Below are 23,201 nucleotides of genomic sequence, written 5' to 3'. Positions count from 1 at the left end.
ATACTTGCAGAGCTGAGGATTGAGATGGTGGAGTAAGGAAACAATGCCTCTGCTCTGGAGACCAGCAATGCTCCACTGCCCTTTGAGGCGGGGCCACAGCTAGCTTGCCTTTGGAATGGAGAGACTTAGTGGTATCTGCCGGTAGTCGTAGGCAGTGCCAGAAGGGCCAAAATGTCCCTAGCCACCTGGAAAGCCTCAGATGTCAAAGGCATTAACAAGCGCCGAGGTTGCTCCCAGGAGTCAGAGGTGGATCCCTGGGTGGGCTGAGTGGTCCAGTCACCAGTCTGGGGTGAGCAGCCTGATACCTTTCTCCTCTGTGCTCAGTGCCAGGGAGCAGCTGCACCATTTCTTCTGGCCTTTCCTCCTCACCTCTTCCATTATCTGTGAGGGCACCCGAAGGCTCTGCCTGTGGTCAACTGCTCTTCTGAATTTACAACTTGTCATCTAGCAATCTCACCAGCTCACACACTTCCCCTATCTTCACTATGCCAAAGGCTTTAATGCTCCACTTTGTATAGACAGAAAAACAGTAATAGAAATAAATGGGGGCGGGGGGGAAGAGAAGAAGTTCAAAGAAGAGGGTACTATTGTAGTTGAGTCTGGATACAATAAGGTTCTGAATGACAGATCTGGCTTTTAGGATGGCTACAAAAGGTTGGAGCTGCCAAGTAGGAAGAAGTATAGCATTTGATTATGGCATTGATGTGTAGGGCAAGGGCAAGGGAGTGGCAGTCGAAAATAATCCCCCAGGATTGCAGACCTGTAACTGGAAGGATGATGGCATTGACAGTGAGAGAAGGGGGGAAATGGAGCAGGTCTGGCAAGAAAAATTCTGTTTTAGCCATATTAGAACTTAAACAGTTTACTGTGAATTAAGTTGGCTTGCACATAAATTGCTTCATGTTGTTCTCCTTCCCTGAACCTTTGTCCACTTGTCTGTCCTTACAGCAATGATCATACTTTCCTTGAATGTCTAGAAAATGCCTAATAAGTCTTGGACAATATCATAAGCTAAACTGTATTTTATTATTTTGGATAGTCCCATTACTTTCCTGAACAGAGATTTTTTTAAATGGAATAATTATAATAGTTAAAAATAAGTTCCCTTTGAAAATTATTAGAGATTCACATACCTGATGATCTTGAATCTTCCTGCCCACTACTCTAAATGTATTGTTTCCTGTGTGATGATATATATGAACTCTACTGAATCCAGTTGATCCACCAGCTGGTACCCATTTCTTATTGGTATCATCGTAGACCATAACTGCAGCTCGTGCTTGGCAGATACTCTGTTCACTATTAAGACAAGAAAAAAAAAAGATATTTAATATTAAAAAGTAAAAGCAAAGTTAAGGCAAATGAGAGCGCTACATGTAACTGCCCCCCCCCCCCAAAAATTACTGGGCAAGTTAAGATAACTTGACAGAAATTTTACCTTTCATCAATGTAGAACTGCTACCACCATAGCACAACAACTGTTTCACTTACAGTGTGTCATTCTGAAGTAGAGTTTGGCTCACAAAAGGTATGAACGAAGAGAACTGTATTACGGGTAAAGATGGACCAATATAATTAGACCTGCCAAACAAATGTTTGGCAGGTTTTTTACTACAGGAAAACTTTCCTACTAAATATGAATTTAAGTTATTAGCACTTTAAAACGCTGGGTAAAATTTGCAGAAAAAATAAGCTACTTAGAAGCCTCAGTCTCATTGACACTATGGCTTTACTTAGGCTTCTATAATTAAAACACTTTAATAGAAGAAAAATGTAACTGATGGAATAAGCTAACAGCTAGGAAGTGAGATTAATAAGGATAGGAAGACATTCTGCAGTGAATTCAATGAAAAAAGTAGACATTGAACACATCTATTTGGGATAAATTTCAGTATGTAAATAAGCTTGTTTTGTTTCCAAGAAAATAAATTAAGATTTTCTTTTTACATATATTTTACATCACATGGTATCTAGAAATTTCAGATACAGCTATGACCTGTGTTTCCCCTAAGCTGCATGGTCGGGCTGCCACCCAGGAGTGATTCAAGTGATGCACACTTGATTAGCAGAGTGTCACATCTGGCACCCTGTGTTCAGGTGCCCCTTTCTCCCCGCAACTGCTTTACAGCCACATTGCTCCTGCAGCTGCTCCCAGGACTCGTTTGATGGCTGTGCAGAGCTGCTTGAGGGGGGCAGGGGAAGAGAGCTGATGTCAGTGTGTCCCCCCCCTAGCCCCTGTACCTCATCTCCACAGAACAGGAGAGAGGGAACAGGGCTCAGAGCAGGAGAGCCGCTATTGTCTGAGGTCTGAACGAGCCTTCAGGGCAGTGAGTGCCTTAAAGAGACAGTGCACTGTCTCAGAGACTTCCCCAGCAGCCAGCACACGCTCATTCACACACAATCTCTCCCCCTACCCTCGACCATGCACCCCATCTCTGCAGAGCTGGAGAAGGGGGACAGGGCTCAGGAGCAGGAGAGCTTTCAATGAGTGCCTTAAAGTGACAGCGCATAGCATCTCTCAGAAACTTGCCCAGCAGTCAATGTGCAGAGTCTCTCTCTCACACACACAAACACACTTTCACAGTCACCTCCTAACAAATCCTTGCATTATTGTTGTTACTCCTTGGTACTTCCTATAATGCACATACATTCTCGATAATTTTATTCTTTCAAAGTGTGTTATTTTAGTTTTTTGACTGGTCTATGCATTTCATAATTTTTATTTCTCTTACACTTAAATTCTTTGAGTAGTGAGTTATCAAATGTCAAACCTGTCCTGTCTGGAGTAATTATCCCTATGGTAACTTTTTTTAAATATATATTATATCTAGGTTTTTTGTTTCTACTGGTGGCTCACCTCCACACATTACCTTGGTGCACATCAAATTTATTCCACACATGCATGGAAAAAATTAGAGGGAACATTGGCTATGACTCCTCCCTGAGCAAGAGGGTGCTCCTTTGATCAGTGTTCAGTGAAGCTGTCTTCCATGCTTCAGCATAATACTTTGAGTAGAATAATAATGCTGAGATCAAGGTACAGTCTAAAACAGAGAGAAGTGTCTCCCTATGCAAGGAAGTGGGACAGATCAGAGACATACTATTTATTGAAAGGGAAGGGGAACCCAAGTTGTTTTTACTAGAAATGTCCAGACACTGTCTGGCAATAAAAATAAAAGTAATTACTTATCAGTAAATCAAATTCTCCAAGATGACGTATTGGCAGATCCAACACTGCAAGCCATGCATTGCACATGCCTTCCGGAAGGAGTGTTACCTGCCTTTTTTGGAGGGGAAGGAGAGCAAGAGGAAGAAGGGGGATTCTGCAGAGACAGTCTATGAAGAAGAAATGCAAGAAAATGAACTATATTTATTTATAAAGTATGAAATGTAAAGAAGGGTTTTCCCACATAATTTTAAGCTGGTTTAGTTTCTTTCTTTCCCCAATGTTCTCACTTCCCTCTGTTAGGAAAATAGCAATATGTTTCACCTTTTTTGTTAACTATATTAACTTTGAAGTTTTGAATGAACATAGGCATCTTTGCTTAACAGCAAATGGGAAAACTATGTTCAGAAGCCAGTGAAAAGACTGTGTACAGACAAAAATACATCAGCACACAATACCAGTCATCCAGCTACGAGAGATAAGAACATGTTTGCATTACTTCATGCATATATTGCACTGCAACTATTTCAGGACAAAGGCTTATATCTGAGTTCTCCATAGGTCTAAAGATGAAAAAAAAAAAATCTAGTCCAAATTTTGGACTTTAAGGAATTCTGTTGCATTAAACAAGTATGGTTCCAGCATCTAATACAGTGGTGTACAGCCTTTTTAGCTTGAAGACTGAACATATTTCAAGAGGCCACAATCAATACTTGGAGACAGGTACTGTGCCGCTTTGTTCCCTCTGTGCCAATCAGGCAGTGCAAAGGGGACAGCAACCATCCACAAGTCCCCTGCTGAGGATTTCTTTAGTGTGGAGGAAAGCCTAAGAGGCAAAGAGTCAGTATAGCTGGGTCCTATGCCTCCCTTTCTGCAGCTTCTTCTGCAGGAGGCAAGGTGGGGTAGGGGTGGCTGGACTGTGCTGCACTGAACTTCTGGCTATTCCAAGTTGGCATAAGGACCTTAAGAACTGTTGCCTGCTGACTCAAATTAGAGGAGTCTGGGGATTGTCCTAATCTCATCTGAGATGGAGGCCATTTTCCCAGCCTGACTTGGGTGGCTGGGAAAGAGAGATGTTCTTTGCTAGGTGCTCCCCTAAGCTCAGGAAGCACCAGATGAACCTCTCCTGCTCTTCTTGTGACGTAAGCAGGCAATGGAACAACCAGAGCCCTCAGATCCCAGGACTGCAAGAGAAACAGTGGAGCCAGGGCCCTTACCTCCTTTCCATAGTAACAAGTGTGATGTACCCAACTGGCCTGGGTCTGACAAAGTAGTAGATATACTGGCCACTGGATTAGCAGTTTTCTGTTCCCTGACTGACCAGAGCAGGGGCTGCTCCAGAATAATGAGAACACCTGACTCCAATTAACCTGCAAAGAGTCAGGTGAGGCCATTAAGGTAATGTGAACACCTGACTCTAAGGCCCTTTTGATACTATAAAAGGGCTCACTCCAGTCAGGCTGAGGAGAGCCAGGGAGCCAGGAGGAGAGGAAGTGCAGCAGAAGGGCTGGTTAATGAAAACACCCTCAAGCCATCGGTAAGGGAGCCCTAAGGTAAGGGTCAAGGAGAGAGAAGCAGGAGAGCTGTAGCGAAGTGACCCAGGGAAATGTAGCAACTCTGGCAGTAAAAAGTCGGCTGCCAACAGCTGCCACCATTAGGGTCCCCCCCAACCTGCCACTACAGAATCACCTCCTAGGAGGGGAAGACAGGACCCTGTCAGGACAGGAGGCTAAACTGTTCTGAAATAACACCCTAGGGGCAACACAGACTGTGGGAGTTCTCTCACCAACCTTCTTGCTGGCTTATGATGAAAAGGGCTCAGTAGACTATAACTCTGGCCCTAGAGAGAGAAGGGCTACGTGGAGGCTAGCATAGTATCAGAGGAGTGCCCATGTTAGTCTGGATCTGTAAAAGCAGCAAAGAGTCCTGTGGCACCTTAGACTAACAGACGTATTGAAGCATGAGTTTTGGTGGGTGAATACCCACTTCGTCGGATGCATGTAGTGGAAATTTCCAGAGGCAGAGGGGGCGGTGTGTGTGTGTGTATATATATAATTTTTTGTAAAAAAAATTCCCCTCTCACCCCTATGGGTGGTATGTGTCTTCCTCAACCTCGGGTCCTCTACCAGAGGCCTGGGAGTTTGAGGGTTCTGCGCAGTATCTTAGCTGTTCCTAGCACTGCACTCTTCTGGACAGAGAGCTCTGATGTTGTTCCTGCGATCTGTTGGAGCACTCCCTCAGCTTAGGAGTCACAAGCCCCGAGTGCTCCCACCACAATGGGACCACTTTGGCTTCAACTTCCACATCCTCTCTAGTTCTCTTTCAGGCCCTGGTATTCTCCAGCTTCTCATATTCCTCTTCTGATGTTGCTGTCACTTGGCATGGCTATATCTATCTATCACCTACCGCTGGTCTTCTGGTCCTGTCTATTACCACAAGTCTGTTGTTAGGCCAAGTACCTGCCTGTACCCGTCTGGATCTGGAAGTCCCACAGAATCTTAGCCTGCTATTCTCCACAACCTTCTGTGGAATCTGCCATTGTCGGGAGGGTCTAGCCCATACACTGGCAGATGCTCCGTAACACAATTGCCAAGCCACTTGGTGTGCCTGTTCAGTGTATGTCTTCCTGCCTGCATCTACATCCTGCACTATGTGGTTGGACTGTCTCTGACGGAATCTTGCACAGTCTGCACTATAAATCGATATCTCAGAATATACGATATCTAGATATAGATATGCAAGCGACGAATCGGCTGAGATAACAGGTTAGCTCAATAGGGAGGATGAGACCTTTCCTAGCAGTTGAGGTATAAACACCAAGGAAGGAGAAACTGCTTTTGTAGTTGGCTAGCCATTCACAGAAGGCTAGCATAAACCACCTAGAAGCGCAGGACCCAGGGGGACAAGGTCAGAGCGCTGCCAAACAAGGAATTTCTAGAAAGTCATATGGAGCAGCTCAGGGAATACGTTTTTCCAATTCAAAATCAAATACATTTTCTTAACACAGTCTCGACAGCCACAATTCAGAGCCTCAAGGACCACAACTCACCCCAGGCTGGATAATCAATGAGCACGAAGAACAGTGGACTTTTATTTTAAAAGATTTTTAATGTGTTTCAGTTCTATTAAAGTATACTGTAACTGGCTAAGAGGTTACATGATCTGAGAATAGGATTATTTAAATGTGTAACCTACTCCCATACTTAGTGTTTTCTAACATAATTAACTTGATAAAGTCAAAATCTAAAACCTTCTTACATTGTTTATTTCAAATACCACCATTTGACAGAACTCCTATGAAGCACAGTATAAGGAATGTGTGTAATACTGTTGAATTTCTAGAAAGAGCAAACATGAACACTGGAAATCTGAAAATATACACAGTCAAGTACACTAAATATTTGGTTGACTATAGGAGTAAAGTTGATGTGTACACTAGATACTGTAAACAATAACGTACAAGTACAAGCTGTAATTCTATTGAGAGGCTCCTTTCAATAATTCGCAGGTAGAATATTATCCCAATACAATCTACAAAAAAGTCTGTAAAAAGATCAACATACCCTCAATTTAGCCTTCCCTATTATTCCTTCCATCTCCTAGTACCTGGAAATAGGCTTTTTTAGAGGCAAAGACCATTTTTGAAGAGAAATTAGTCTTCTGTGTTTTGTCATCTCTCCCCCCCCTTCGTTACTTAGTTCTCCAAGACCCTTCCCTTCTACCCCTTTGTTGCTACTCACCTCTACTGTCTTGATCACTGTCTCCTTATTGCATGCTACCACCAGATCCTATGTAACATTAGAAGTGCTGCCAACATTAGATTTTAAATTCTCGTAGCACTTCTAACGGTCCCTGATCAAACAATATACCAGGGGAACTGAAGTCACAATATCAACTTGCGCTGGGCACACCAAGGACAATCTAACAGCCTGACAACATCACTGCAAAAACTGTATGAAAATGAGTAACTCATTTTTTCATGTCACCAGAGCCTCCAAACTATAATTTCAAACTTTATTTGAGTATATTTCTGAGGTGCTCTAATCACATAACATTTTAAAGAAAGTCTTCTCCTGATGCCAGTTCATGATCTTCATCTTTTAATACCCAGGTCCCAGTGCCATGCCATCTTACTTCATCATTTTTACGTGGACTTCATTGTTTTGAATAACACACATTTTAATGTACATTCTAAAATGTATCTTATAAGTACCGATCAAAATATACACACTCCGAGAGACACGCCTAATGCAATCTCTATTATATGTTTTATTTTATATGCTTTCATTAATGAGTCACACATGAAAAACATGTTAAACTATGAAGCCCCAGAAGGTAACCATTATATAAGTTCGAAATATTTGTATTCTAAGTTAATTTAAAACATTTCCTATAGTGGTGAGTCATTCTAAACCAATGAAACCAAACAATTTAAACACTAATAAGATGCCAAACATTTCTAATTGGCCTGTGAAAACGTTGTGCACCAAAATACTTGCTTTATTTGAATTTCATTCAGTTCTTCAGATATAAACGAATATATACGTTGATCCTAAATCAAATTCAAGTTCAAAAAGTATACTGAGCCTTTTCTATTTCCAAATGCCAATTTAAATATGGCAAAACCATGTCCTGCTCTGAATTTTATTCCTAATACCCAATACCTTCTAACCAAGTTATGCTTACATATGGTGCACAAACCATAAATTTACCGTTCTAAACTCAGCAAGACTTAACTTGCACATATCTTTCAAGTTAGCTATGCTGTTTGTAACCATGAAGTCAAGTTAAACTAAAAGTATATTAGTTGTGTTAATTCCACTCCCGTCACATGCACACACACTAAAAAAACATTCAGCTTAATTTGAATTAAAAGAACCATGGTATAGTACATTAAAATCAGATAAATTAACAGGCTTGAACAGCTACAAACAATGCATATGTAATTCATCCTGAGAGAAAAATAATACCAAGCACATCCGTGAAATATGAATCTACTTGTGACTGATTTTGCTATATAATTTTCCAGCTGTTACTTGGCTGTCCCTTTTTTCTGGGTTCAATAATTCTCTCACTGCTAGCTGAACAGAAATTGTGAATGCACAAATTCCCGAGTCTAAGCAATGGCTAGTGCCAAAACTTCGTTTTGAAGAAATGCATTTTGCAGGTGCAAATCTTCTTTAGTTTCTTTATAATTTAATCTCTCATGTGAAAATACAAATCACAGTTGCACTTTATAGCTTAACTTTAGCCATTTGTATTCAAAATTTAAAACATTTATTTCATTGAACGACTGGGACAAATTTTCTTTTTCTTTCCCAATTTATCCTTTTGGAGAAAGACATTTAATATATATAGCAGTGTTACAATCTGGTTGAGTGAGCCCTTCTGTACAGTTAAGACTATTGTGAGTGGACCCAATCACTCTCAATCCCACTTCTTCCAAGCCAACAGTCTAGGCAGTAGTTGCAGTTTCTAGTTGTGGTACTCTAGGGCACAATTCCAGGCTCAGATCTGCTGTTCGATGCCCCTTCTTCGGAGACTGGATGCCCAACAGCTCCAAACCCTGAAGTCAGGCTTCCCAAGTCTTCCAGTCTCTTACACACCCTCCTCCCCCCTATAGGCTGCAGGCATACTGGACTTTTAGTTAACACCTTTGGGGACATGAAAGGAAAGCAAGGAATACAGGCTTAAAGGAATTTTTTAACCACAGTGACTTTACTCTTAAAGCACACGAAAATTACATATCTTTGAAAACAACAGATCTCAAAACAGCCTGGAAACATCCCCGTGCCCTAGTCGGATCTCATCCCTTTTGAAAGTTGGGGGTTTGTCAGAATTTCAGGATGGGCAGAATCCCTCCTGCTCTCTTTCTCCTGGCAAGTCCTTACAGTGATTGCAGTGATGACCAGCTCCCTGAACAGAGCAGAACCTCACTTGTTCTTGGATAGGGACCCTGTTTCCAAGCTTGTGCTCCAACTGAGATGCCACAGATAGCCCCCAATCATGCTTGCCCTTCCTCCTGTGGGCCCCTGAGTAGAAAAAACTCATTGTTCCAGGGAAGTGGGCTACTAGTTGAGATGATTTAGTCACTGGCCCCAGACTAGAGTCATGATGGTTCTTACCATTAGTTCTTCAACAAGGTATCAAACACCTTTCCCAGCCAAGACAGCTGTCTGGAATGATGCACAACTGGTTCTCTTTGACATGTTCGAGTTTGTACAGTCAGCATCCAGCATTTCCATATAGAGAACAAGACAGAGTTCATGATCTAACCCAGACATATCGCATTCTGTCACACAGCTCACAGGTGAAGAGGTAACTGTCCATACTAGTCAAATCATGATAGAAACATACAGTAGAACTTCAGAGTTATGAAACCAGAGTTATAAACTGACCAGTCAACCACACAACTCATTTGGAACCGCAAGTACACAATCATCATCAGCAGAGACAAATTAAAGCAAAATGTGTGTTTTTTTAGAGGTCTCAGCGTGGATCCCACTATAGGTGTACATACATCTCTGATGTGAGATCAGAGTCTCCTGAATAGCAGTATCCATCAGGGCCATGTATGTGCTTAGACTCTCTGTGCTAGGGCTTAGAACATGGAGTGGCTATAGTCGGCCCTCACTTCCATCAGAATTCAAAGCCCATTTTAGCAAAAGACTCCAAAAGCAGGGACGCAGGGTGGGTTGTGGGGTCCACAGAAAAAAATCTCGAAGTAAGTTTTTTTCTATAAGTATATGTCAATGTGGAGTCCTCTGTAGGCGACTGGCAAGCAGTATCTTCTTCAGGATAGTGGGAATGAGGAATATCAATTGAAATAGTGATTGCAGTACTACTCTTCCAAACTTGGCATCAGTCCTGACAGACCACTGCAATGCATAAAGTTTAATGATATGGAGTTAAGACTTTTCATCATCTTGCAGATTTCAGAAGTCAGCACATTCCTGATGAAGACAAAGATGTCACTTGAGCTCTGGTGTGAGCCTTGATGTTCAGTGGGAGAGGTACACCAGCCAACCAGTAACATAGCATTGTATTATTCATTTTGATGAGATGGCCCAACTTTTAGATTGACTGGCTGTAGACAGAACCAAACTATCCAGACTATCATGTAATAAAGCAAGGCTCTGGAAAACTCCAGTATGTTGAGTACGGCTTTGGGAAGAAGACTGGTAGATTATGAAACTCAAGAGACCACCTGGGGGATGGATGAATTTCAAGTGACATTTCACCACTACTTTCTTGCTATATAATGTTACATAGTGAGGTTCAAAATTTACCCGAATTGAAAGCTCAACTGTAAGAAGTGGATAACAATTTATGCAGCGTCACAACAACCTGTAGCAACAAATGTTGATGGGAAAAGGTGTAAAAGGAGAGACAAAGACTGAATTAATGTGAACAAAAAGTCCTACTGATATAACTCAACAACAACATTAAGATCATGGTTGTAAACAAGAAAAGTATGAGACTCGAAGTTCAGTGAGTCAAGATTGGCATGTCGGAAATTAAGCCTGAAAATCTGTGAAAAAAAAAGTGTGAGGATGGAATACTTCATCCATCACTTTTTTTCGGGGATTTTAAAAAATGACTTTGGAGGGAAATACAGATGAGTAGAGGCAAAGCTAAAGGGGCAACTGCTGACTGAAACAAGAGAAGGAAGGAGCTTCGCCATCATGACTGCCACCCTCACTATCTCTTGGTATCCCAGCATTGACTGTAACATCAGCCCTTTTTCATCCTGATTCTGAGATGTCCTGACCATCAGACCAGGCCCGAGAGAGGGAGCCAGATGACACCACCACCTCCATCAGCTAAATCCCAAATCACTACCTAGGGCATAAGACTTTGTCTTTCCACCCCCTCCCAGGGCCCTCCCAAAGTGTCCTTTTCCTTCCCTATCTTATTTCTTTTTCCTCTCTCCCCGTTTTCCTTTTGTCTAATGAAAGTCTGGCTTACCTGGCCAAGATTGCATATTTTGCAGCAGTGCTATAAGTCTGTCACCAGAAAAGCAGTTAAGAGCATGCCCAAAACAGTCCAATGGTAGTACCAGTTTGCCAGACCTCAGAGAGGTTGGTAAACCTGTGCGCTGTGCCTGTATTTTTACAGCAGTGAGGTGGCAAGTGAGAGTCAACATCAAAGACAGAAACCACATTTTCTATTTTTGCTGTTCTTTTTCTTTTCCCTTTTGTGTATGTTTGTCTTGTTTTGTCTTCTAGGAAACAGGATTGGACTTCAACAGCAGCAGCGACAGCTCCAGCCCATCTCAACTAACTTTTTCTCTTTTCCCGTCAAAGGACAGATATTACCATCTAAAGGACTGTAAAACAAATACGTTTTTTCTTTCCAAAGACCCTGGTCACAGATTGTCTACGTAGGAAGTCCACTAGGTTGTTGCAAACTCCCAGAAAATGAATACCTACTGGGGTTATTCTACGTGGAGGCTTCATGTCCAACATCTGACAGCCTCAAGCAGAGGAAGACACTACCATGTGCCTCTTTGCTAACTTATGTAGTGTGTCATGGACATGTTAATCACGAATAGCACCTTAGAGTTTTGGAGAACAGGACATTTATGTGAAAACCTGCATCTCCAAAGGACCAAGTCCCCTGCATTTGTTGATAGTTCAGATGGGCTCCCCAACCTGTCACTGACCTGTGATTAAAGGTGTTTGTAGGGGAAGGAGCTGAAAAACATTGAATCATAGAAATTTAGGGCTCGCGGGAACCTTGAGAACTCATCAGACCAGTCCCCCAGTGAGGCAGAACCAAGTACACCTAGACCATCCCTGACAGGTATTTGTCTAATCAGTTCTTAAAAAATTTTAATGACAGGGATTCCACAACCTCTTTTAGTAACCTATTTCGGAGGTGAACTATTCTAGTTAGGACATGTTTCCTAGTATCTAACCTAAATCTCCCTTATTGCAGATTAAGTCAATTACTTCCTGTCTCACCTTCAGTAGACATGGAGAACAACTGATTACCATCCTCTAACAGCCCTTAACATATCTGAAGACACTTACCAGGTCCCCTTAGTCTCCTCCTCTCCCCCCAGATTAATCAGAGCTTTCCAAACCTTTCCTTATAGGTCAGGTTTCTAAACCCTTTATCCTTTTTGTTTCTCTTCTAGACTCACCAATTTATCCCCTTCTTTCTTAAAGCATGGTAACCAAAACTGACCACCATGCTCCAGATGAGGCCCCACCAGGACAGAGCAGAGTGGGACAACTACTTCACATATCTTACATATGACACTTCTGTTATTACATGCCAGAATATTAGCCTTTTTTCCCCAATTACTTCTCATTGTAGAGACAATCAATTTGCAATCCATTATAACCCAAAGATCCTTTCAGCAGTATTACTGCCTAGCCAGTTATTCCTCATTTTGAATTTGTGCATTTGATTTTTCTCATACATGTAGTACTTTGCATTTGTCTTTATTGAATTTTATCTTGTTCATTTCAGAGCAGCTCTGCAATTTATCTGGACTTGTGAGAGGCTCCAGGCCATCGTAGTTTGAACTGATTCTCACTCAAGTAACCTCATTTGCATTGACAAGAATCTGTCTTTAAGGAAGTACGCTCTCATAGACCTGAAGTCAAAGCTCCTGTGATTGCTATCATCAGTGATGAGACAAGACAATTTTTTTTTTTAGTTCATCAGGAGATGAAGCTAGAAGAACAGGTAGACGGCGTACTCCAGGCATGCTGCCATCACTGCTAGGATCTGCCTTCAATCATCGATAGTAACATATCCATTAACAATCTATGACTATCTACAAACATGAACGTGAAAGTAACAGTAACTGGTCAACTATTTTTAACAAGCAAGCATGCATCAATTACTATAGTTCAGCCACCCCTGCAGTTAATTAAGTTGATATAAAATCACCTGAGTCACATTTAGGACATCTGGATAGCACAGCATTTAGAACACTCAATGGTAGCCAATATTTACTACTTACATCGACCAGGTATTAATTACTTCTTAAAGACAAATTCTAAAGCCTATTTGGAACTGATCTCAATACATTAAAGTCTTCAACCAAGGTGAAATAAAAAAAAGGAGAGTGGGGTACATAGAAGATGAACACTTATCAGAGTCACTTCTGGTTTATATGCTTTAGTATTCATTTTACTGTGGGATTCAATATAGTCAGATCTCTCGGTTAAACTGTTACAGCTTAACTTTATGGAGTGAAAACCTACACGATTTTTCTGTTCCAGAAAATGGTGATGGTGGTGAAGTACATCATATTCTTCCTTTAAAGAATCAGTAATGAACCAATGCCACAGCATGATGGCAAGCGTACTCCCAGGGGAATTCTGCGTGCAGTATTTAAAAATTCTGCACATATTTGCCAAAAATCACACAACATAATCCCACCAGTTTCAATTATTTTGTAATTTATTTCAAAATGCCTGTCAACAAGTATGTCTGTAACAATACAGACAACAAAAGAGATTCAGGAAATGATTTTTGACAAAGATTCCTTACTAATCATATTAACAGAATTTTGAGTAACAAAATACAGAAACATATCTCCTTTCAGAAGGCTTGGGGAAGTCCAGGGTAATTTAGTTCATTATAAATTTGAATCTTAACTTGTAATAGCACACATTTTCTAGTTTTTCTAAAGTTGCATCTCATCTATGGACAAGTTGTACTGTAATACCTAAAGCTGAAAGCCTTAAGAGAGTTGCATACCAAAGAAATCTCCCTAAAATAAATCCATTCAATTTTGTGTATTTCATAATTTGTTCTTTTGTCTGTGGATAAAAAAACAAACCTGATGCAAATAAAATAAGAGCTTGTCCCACTGCAGCCCATCTGTTCTTCCTCTGTGATGTTTCAGTTTTAGTGGCAACCATTTCCACAGCAACAGAAAAATATCAAACGAGTGTAAGACTTCATTGCAGGACAAGCAGAAGAAAGTTTTTACTCAGATAAGCATCTTGATGTCAGAGATAACTCACAATTCCATATAATGAAACATTAACCATCCTCCTAAAACTTCAGGACTTGATGAAAGCTGGTCAAAGTATATTTCATACTAAATCAACAAACTGAAATCAAAATGGAATAGTTAATTCACATTTTAGCTTGTGTTCCATTCCCCTTGCTAATATTAACTATGGTAAGGGTTTAGTCACCATTACCTTTTTTTTTTTTTTAAACTGAAGACTAGAGCAAAATAAGCATTAAACCACCTCAGCCTTTGTGTCATCCATTATTAGCTCTCCTTCCCCACTAAGTAGTCGACCTACACTTTGCTTTCCTTCTCTTCCTCCTAATGTATTTATAAGATCTTTCTGATTTTATCCCCTATATGACCAGGTTGTTCTTTTGTACTCATCCTTAGCAAACTGTCCATGTTTCTGCTTTTTCAAGATTCCTTTTTTTGACTTTCAGGACATTGAGGAAATCCTGATGGATAGGGCCCTACCAAATTCATAATCCATTTTCATCAATTTCACAGCCAGAGGGTTTTAACATTGGTCAATTTCACATTTTCAGCTGTTTACATCTGAAATTTCATGATGTTGTAACCATGGGTGTCCGAACCTAAAATGTATCCAGAAGTGGGTCTGATCTCCCCACCTCCCCTGTCTCTCCGTCCTCTCCCACCCTGAGCTGCCCTGCAAGGGAAGGACAAGTCCTGTCTCTCTCCAGACCAGCAGAGACACTCAGCTAGGAGCTCCCTGGCTGGGGCACTTCCAGGAGCAGGGGGATATTGGATCCACCTCCACAAAGTCTCCTCCAGCTGCAGGAACTTCCAGTGCTGGACAGGAAGCTTCCTGCAGGAGGGTGAGGGTGAGGCACTCCCCGTGAGAGTGACCGTACAGGGCTAGGACAATCCTTTCCCTCTCCAGCCCAGCCAGGACTTGCAGCTAGGAGCCTGTTGTGTACTTGGTTGTCATGGTTTTTTGTTTCTATGGCAACTGAGTTAGATTATTAGGGGATAGCCCAGCCAGTTTCAGCCGGTTGGGTGAGCTCTGTGTTTGTAAATAAATGGTAGTTTTGTTAGCTGTCTGGCCTCTAGTGATTTCTTCCTAAACTGGCTTCCCCCAAGAATATAACAAGTGGCGACGATGGATGGGATTACGGTGCTGCTCCAGTAACAGAAGGAAGTAGAAGTCAAGGTAAAGAACAAACAAAAAACTGTTTGCACTGACTGTGAAAGTGAAACTAAAAATCATGGCTACCCTGACCAGGCCACTGGAACCTTTTGATGAGAATATAGCGCAATGGCATGTGTATACTGAGCTGTCACAAACAGATAGCTAAGGGTTAATGTTTCTTTTACCTGTAAAGGGTTAACAAAGGGAACCAAACATCTGACAAGAGGACCAATCAGGAAACCGGATTTTTCAAAGCTTAAGGGAGGGAATTTGTGGGTTTTTCTTGGTCTTGGGTCTTTGTCTGTTCTGTGCTGCTTACATTACAGAAGGCTGTTGATATTGCTGTCTCCGTGGAACTGGCTACAAGGGAGTCAATACATCGGTGCATCCCTAGGGTGCAAAAGTGTCACAAGAACCGACCCACAAAACTGTGCAGAGTCAGGAATGTTACCGCTGTGTAAGCCGGGTCACCAGGCATCAGAATGCTGGTGTAAGGACCTGGTGTGTCGACACTGTGGCAAAAAAGGGACACACTGAGTGTGCCTGTTAAACAAAAACAAAAACAAAAAAAAACGAGGCTGTGGTCTGGCCGACAAAAAGAGGAACCTGCATACCCTAGAGCAGACCCAGGATGATCAGGTGACATCATCAAGCAGAGGAAGTGCCACTGCATTTTTGTCTTTGCAGTGGGCTCACATGAATACTGGTAACCCCACTGTTGGATGGCAAACCTATATGCAGGAACAGGACACCGGGCAGTTCATCTGGTCTCCGGACTGTGTATAAAGAAAAGCTACAGCATCTCCGCTTAAAGCACAAAAACTGTTCTGAAGACGTATAACAGGAGAAGCTGTGCCCATGCTGGCACTATTATGTATGTGTTAGGTGGAGCTCAATGGACAGGCTTGCTAAATTGCCACTGTTGTGTGAGAAGTAACTACCAGCCTTAATGGGTAGGTCTTGCTTGGGAAGATTCGCTGACTGGACAGAAGTGCACCGGATGGACTAAAGAAACAGTCTAACCCCTATACTAAGGAAACATGCTGCTGTTTTTTGGAGATGATTGGGAATATGAAGGAATCACTGGACATTGAACATTAAACCTGGACAGTCCACCAAATATCTGAAAGCTCGAACTGTGCCATATGCCATCAGGCCAAAAGCTGAAACAGACCTGGAGCGCCTGGTCACCAATGGAGTCCTAATACCAGTTACCCATAGCTCATGGCCACTCCTATCGTCCCAACGTGAAGAAAGATGGCTTCTCCCTCGCGATTTTGCGGTGATTTTGAAGTCACTGTCAACCACAGTGTTGGTGCAGAGCAATACCCGCTTCCCCGCATCGATGACCTCGTCGCAGGCCTGGCTGGGGGACAAAAATCAGTAAGATTGATCTGAGTCAAGCATTTCAGTGCACGTTGATGAAAAGTCCCAAGAGCTGTTGACTATTGTGACTCAAAGGGTTATCGATCACTGGTCTTGGCCTACTGCTGCGTTCGGAATAACGTCTGCTCCCGCTCTGTTCCAGAGGGTTATGGAACCAGATTTGTGTGGCTTGTCAGGAGTTCAGTGCTATCTGGATGATATCCTGGTCACTGGAAGGAATGAGAGGATCACTTAAAGAATTTAGAGGTCTACCTACAAAGACTGGAAGAGTATCGATTTAGAGTTCGCAAAGACAAGTGTGAATTCTTCAAGCCCTCTGCTGAATATTTGGGACACATCATTGATTCTGCAGGTCTTCATAAGGCCCTGCAAAAGTTAAGAGCTATTGGGTAGAGCTCCCCCATCTCAAAATGTAAGCCAGCTGCCTCGTTTCTAGGACACTGACTATTATGGAAAGTTCATCTCAACAGTTAGCCACACTGCTAAAACCACTCATTGAACTCCTTGGGCAGAACAAGACCTGAAGTGGACTGAAGCCTGTGATGTTGCATTTAACAAAGCTAGGATGCATTTGCTATTCTGAAGTTCTAAGACCCTTGATCCATCCTTACCCTACAATTGGCCTGCGGTGCCTCCCCTTATGGGTGGGAGCAGTCGTGTCACACATTATGCCTTCGGAGAAGAGAGACCTATTGCTTTGCTTCACGCACTCTAAGCAAAGCAGAAACTAACTACACCCAAATCGAACGTGAGGCATTAGGAATTGTTTTGGAATTCGAAGTTTCACCAGTACCTGTTTGGCGCGAAAGTTACTCTTCTCACAGACCTCAACCTCTGACGTCAATTTTTGGACCTCCTAACAGGCATCCCCCATTAGCTGCTAGTCGTATGCAACGTTGGGCCATTTTACTTTCAGCACACACACATTATGAAATCAAATATCAGAAATCTACTCTGCATGCAAGCAGATGGCCTCTCAAGGTTGCCTTTGCCGGTCAAACATCAAGATAGTGCCCAAAAGGAAATCTTCTGCTTTGAACAGATAAGAGAATCACCATCACTGCTACTCAGATAAAGAAGGCAACTCACGTTGACCCAGTATGTTCCCAGATTGACCCGGTGATGCATGGAAAACTCGACAAACCTCTCCGGTCTCACCTGACCCTTGTACCTACATGTCCAGGAGACAGATATTGGTCCAATCTGTGTTTGTTGTGGGGAAGACGTGTCATTATTCCACCACCACTGAGATCACAGATGTTACAACAGCTACATTCAGTCACTGTGGAATAGTGCACATCGAAGGAAATTGCACGAAGCTATTTTTGGTGGCCTGAATTGGACAGTGCTATTGAAGAGAAGGCAAAACCTTGTATGTCATGTCAGAGTGTGAGGAATGCACCCCAGTGGGCACCCCTACACCCATGGGACTGGCTGAAAACCCGTGGCAACGTATCACATTGACTTCACTGGCCCCCTTGAAGGATCATGTCTTGGTGCAGTAGATGCCCATTCTAAATGGCCAGATTAAAGTCTCGTAATGCAGTCCACTACTGCAGAGAGTACTATCCAAAAACTACGAGGACTCTTTAGTCGTTTCGGTCTGCCAGAACAACTTGTGAGCGACAATGGACCGCAGTTCGTCTCTCAGAGTTTTCAAAATTTATGAAGGCAATGGGATACATCACATCACGTCAGCACCATATAATCCATCACACGATTAATTTCCATGCCTTCAATCTTCTGGCTTTCCCAGTTGTAAGTACAAGGTAGCAAAGTATTTGCCATCTGGGTATCTGGGCTGGTGAGTTCTTATGTTAATTTGGCTATAAGAATTACTTTAGTGTATTGTTTTTGATAAGGGCGTTATCCCTTCTATGTTTTATTTTTCATTTCATTAAGTTGAAAAACCTTGATCCCTTTACCATCTGATTACAGAATTTTTCCTTTCTTTTTTCTTTCTTTTAAAAGTTTTGCTTTTTAGAACCTGTTGATTTTTTCTAAGTGACCCCCACCAGAAATTGGGGAAAAAGGAAAGACAGGAGAGAAATGCTCTCCTCTTGTGTTAACTTCGCCTAGTGGTCCAACAAGGCGGGGAAAAGCTAAAGGGAAAGAGAATAGAATCTTTTTTTCTGTTCCTTCTGTTGTTTGTTTCTTCTTTTGGAAAGGAACATGCGTTTCTTGGTTATGTGATTGGTTTAAAAGGTTGCTCAGTAACCTCTTCAAGGTTAGCCCATAGAGAAATTTTTCGGGTGGGAGAAGAGAGGGGGGAAATGGTTTATTTCCCGCTTTGTTGTAGCACTTAGGCCATCTGAGTCTTGGGGGTTCCCCAGAAAGTTTTGGGTGAGGAAGCCAGAGTTGAGCCAAACACTAAATGGCTGGTGGCATGATATCAGAAATTCTAAGCTGGTAAATTTTAAAGCTCTTAGAGGTTTTCATGCTAGCTTCTAGCTTATGAACGCTAAGGTTCATCAGTAGGAAAAGCATGACAGAGCGTTTTGAGCTTTGTTGTTATTGCAAAGACATTAAAGAAGCGAGAAGAAGTCATATATCTTAAGTATTTTAGGGGCACAACCTACTCCCTGCTACACAGCTTACTACACCCTGTTAAGCCTGAACTGAATCTTACAGTGACATTGGGAAATCCTGGGTCCCAATTTTTCCCCCCAAACCACTGTAATTCCTGAAAGATACAGGTTCCGCAAAAGAGACAAAAAGGAAGATGAAACAGCTGTACAATTTGTAGGATTTTAAAAAAGCTAGCAGACACTGTGAATTAACAGAATGTTAAATGATGCCCTGGTGACAGGGTAGGTGGGCCTGTACAGATAGCTATATGGAAGCGGAGCCTACGACAGAAGCTCAGCTTACATTACAAGGAAGCTGTTGATATTGCTGTCTCCGTGGAACTGGCTACAGGGAGGTACAATACATCGGTGCATCCCTAGGGTGCAAAAGTGTCACAAGCCGACCCACAAAACTGTGCAGAGTCAGGAATGTTACCGCTTGTAAGGCGTGTCACCCAGCAGCAGAATGCTGTTAAGGAAAACCGGTGGATTAGCTGAAAGATTTGTGCAGACAATGAAACACGCTTTGAAATCAGCAAGGGGACAATACTCCATTCAAAAGCATCTGGATACCTTCTTACTTTCCTACAGAAACACACCTCATGCTACGACACAGGCATCCCCGGCCCTTCTAATGATGGGACGACAGCTGCGCACTTGCTTTGATTTGCTGAAACCTTCTGAATCCCGACAAATTGTGCAAGATCAGCAGCAATATCAAGTCATCAGACGGACTGCAGAGAATCTTACCTGGAGGCGACATGTAGATCAGCTGTTGCCAGGTCATGCCAGTCCTCAGGACACATCTGCACTTGAGTGGTCTGACTTCACCTCTTCTGCTGAGACACCAAATCACGAATCACCTGTTCCTGACTGTTCTCCTCCATTACTGCCAGTGGCTGAGATACCCCTTTGCCCAGCACGAGCTGATACCACCTCACCTGTTCGTGCTGCGGACCCTGAGCCCGTGGTACTTTCGGGTGCACCACCACCAGAAGTTTGCTGTAATCCACCTAGAGACAGAAGGCCTCCTCATTGGCTGGGTCTTTAGCTAGGGCGAACCCATGGTTATGGGGCAAAATAATTCCCAGGGTTTAGCCGGGAATGGAGGCAGTCTACCCTCCTTCTCTAGCCTAGTATGTGTTTATTTAGGGGATGTTCTTATTAGGTGGGGAGGAATATGTTGTGTATTTGGTTGTCATGGTTTTTGTTCCTATGGCAACTGAGTTAGATTATTAGGGGATAGCCCAGTCAGTTTTGGCCGGTCGGGTGAGCTCTGTGTCTGTAAATAAATGGTAGTTTTGTTAGCTGTCTGCTGTCTGGCCTCTAGTGATTTCTTCCTAAACCGGCTGCCCCCAAGGATATAACAGAGCCCCCTAACTAGGATGCTCCCAGCAGCACAGGGGAGATCAGATTTCAGGGGGAAGGGTTTATTTCACGGTCCATGACACATTTTTCATGGCTATGAAATTGGTAGGGCCCTACTGATGGAGCCATGTTGACCTCTTAATAGTCTTTCTACCTTTCCTTCATATCAAGGTAGGTTGCTCTTATGCCTTTAATATTGTCTGTTTCAGAAACTGTCTGCTCTCCTGAATCCTCTTTTCCATTAGATTTTCTTTCTATAGGACCTTACCCATGAGATTTCTGAGTTTGTTAAAATCTGCTTTTTTGACGTTTACGGGATTGGACTAGACCCAGAAAGTTGTAACCACCCCTGTTCACAATAATTCACTGTCAGTATAAAAGACAAAAGCACAAGGTTTGTAATTTACCTTAACATAAGTAACACTGCCACAGTGATTTAAGAATTCCATCTTGTATATTTCTGGCTCATTAATAAATCTCTTTTGTGCAGAACCTTTACCTGTAATTTCTCATCTAAGATATTACTCTAGGTCTTGGGGATGGACTGTATATTCCAAATAATCACCAACATGACGACTCGGGGTAAAGCTGAATGCAGAGAGGTGAGGAGTTTGAACAGCAATCTGCGCTGCTCAAAGCATTTCACAAGGTATCACACAATTGGTCACACACAAAGATTGTTTTCAGTGTACTCAAAGCAGACATCTCTGCACAAACACAGCACTCTCTCCTTTCTGTTTGTAAGCAATATGTTTTGAAATTTCTTACTAAATCACCAACATGGAATATATTTTTAAATAAAATAAAGTCTTTGCATTACAAAAAACTTTCTCCTGCCCACTCTTTATATACTGGAAAGTTAAAAAAGATAGATCACACAGAGAGCTATGAAATGGGATATTTTAGTTTACATTTTCTCTTCATGTTCCTCATGCCATCTGAATCCAGATTCTTTCTGCTCTAATAAAATCCATGTTTCCACTCATTCCTCAAACATCTCCCTTATAATAAATATATGCAGATATACCTATTTCATAGAACTGGAAGGGACCCTGAAAGGTCATTGAGTCCAGCCCCCTGCCTTCACTAGCAGGACCAAGTACTGATTTTTGCCCCAGATCCCTAAGTGGCCCCCTCAAGGATTGAACTCACAACCCTGGGTTCAGCAGACCAATGCTCAAACCACTGAGCTATCCCTCCCCCCTTCAAAGCATCTTCTCTCTTCCTTGTACCAAAACGTTACCCAGAAACACTGCATTCACTCCATCTATTTAATTCCTTCATGGGGAACTCAAATCAATGGTTCTGCAAGCAAAGGTTCTACGCAATAAACACACTCAGGTCCTGTATGAGTGAGTGTCTGTGCTTGCTAATTTCATGCAGTGGAAGAGAACATTAGTATTGCCTGGCGCTTTCATCTCCTCAAAAGGAAAGAGCACTTTCTTGATGGCTCTTGCTTCAGGAACAGTTTGTTAAATATCTTTAGCTAGAGATTGGAATTAAACTGGTTTGAAGGACCACAGAAAGGTTTGAAATCCTAATTTACAATTAATGCACTTTACACAGTCTGCAAATGTAGACAGTTTTATGCCACTACAGTTAATTTAAAATGTTTGGTTATAAACATGTGCTTCTAGGGAAGTTTGCTGACCTGTTACTTTCCCTCTTCTGTGCACGATGGTTTTTGGTCAAGTTATATTTGACAAGTTACTACCAATTTCACACTCACATAGAAGAAAAAGAGAAACTTAGACCTACAACATGTAAATTGGTGAAATTACTTATTTTATTCTTTAATGAAAGCTAGTATTTTACCTCATACAAGTACTGTAGTGCAATCTCTCTATTGTGAAAGTGCAACTTACAAATGTAGATTTTTGCTACATAACTGCACTCAAAAACAATGCAAAACACTTTAGAACCTACAAGTCCACTCAGTCCTACTTCTTGTTCAGCCAATTGCTAAGACAAACAAGTTTGTTTATATTTACAGGAGACACCACTGCACACTTCTTATTTACGTCACCAGAAAGTGAGAACAGGCATTCGCATGGCACTTTTGTTAGCCAGCATTGCAAGGTATTTATGTGCCAGACATGTTCAACGTTCATATGCCCCTTCATGCTTTCACCACCATTCCAGAGACCATGCTTCCATGCTGATTACGCTCATTAAAAAAATATTGTCTTAATTAAATTTGTGACTGAACTCCTTGGGGGAGAATTGTATGTCTCCTGTTCTGTTTTACCTGCATTCTGCCATATATGTCATGTTATAGTGGTCTCGGATGATGACTCTGCACATATTGCTTATTTTAAGAACACTTTCACAGCAAATTAGACAAAATGCAAAGAAAGTCCCAGTGTGAGATTTCTAAAGAGAGCTACAGCACTCGACCCAAAGTTTAATAATCTGAAGTGCCTTCCAAAATCTGAGAGGGACAAGGTGTGGAACATGCATTCAGAAGTCTTAAAGAGCAACACTCTGATGCAGAAACCCAAACCACCGAAAGAGAAAATCAACTTTCTGCTGGTGGCATCTGAGTCAGATGATAAAAATGAACATGCGTTGGTCCGC

General features: G+C 42.1%; 1 protein-coding gene across 11 annotated transcripts in view; it reads right to left on the bottom strand.

Moving 5' to 3' along the window:
* The window catches only part of ENAH (ENAH actin regulator), a 190,071-nt gene that overhangs the window by 110,505 nt on the left and 56,365 nt on the right, over window positions 1–23,201 (bottom strand). For all 11 annotated transcript variants that reach the window (XM_032778759.2, XM_075064300.1, XM_032778760.2 and 8 more), the window contains exon 2: window positions 1,134–1,299. In XM_032778759.2, the coding sequence (XP_032634650.1) occupies window positions 1,134–1,299 (166 nt within the window). The remainder of the gene's footprint in view (window positions 1–1,133; window positions 1,300–23,201) is intronic.

Source organism: Chelonoidis abingdonii, chromosome 3, assembly GCF_003597395.2.
Source record: "Chelonoidis abingdonii isolate Lonesome George chromosome 3, CheloAbing_2.0, whole genome shotgun sequence".
Classification (NCBI taxonomy): Eukaryota; Metazoa; Chordata; order Testudines; family Testudinidae; genus Chelonoidis; species Chelonoidis abingdonii.
Note: the sequence above shows the minus strand (reverse complement) of the source record. Positions and strands in the feature narration are given on the sequence as shown.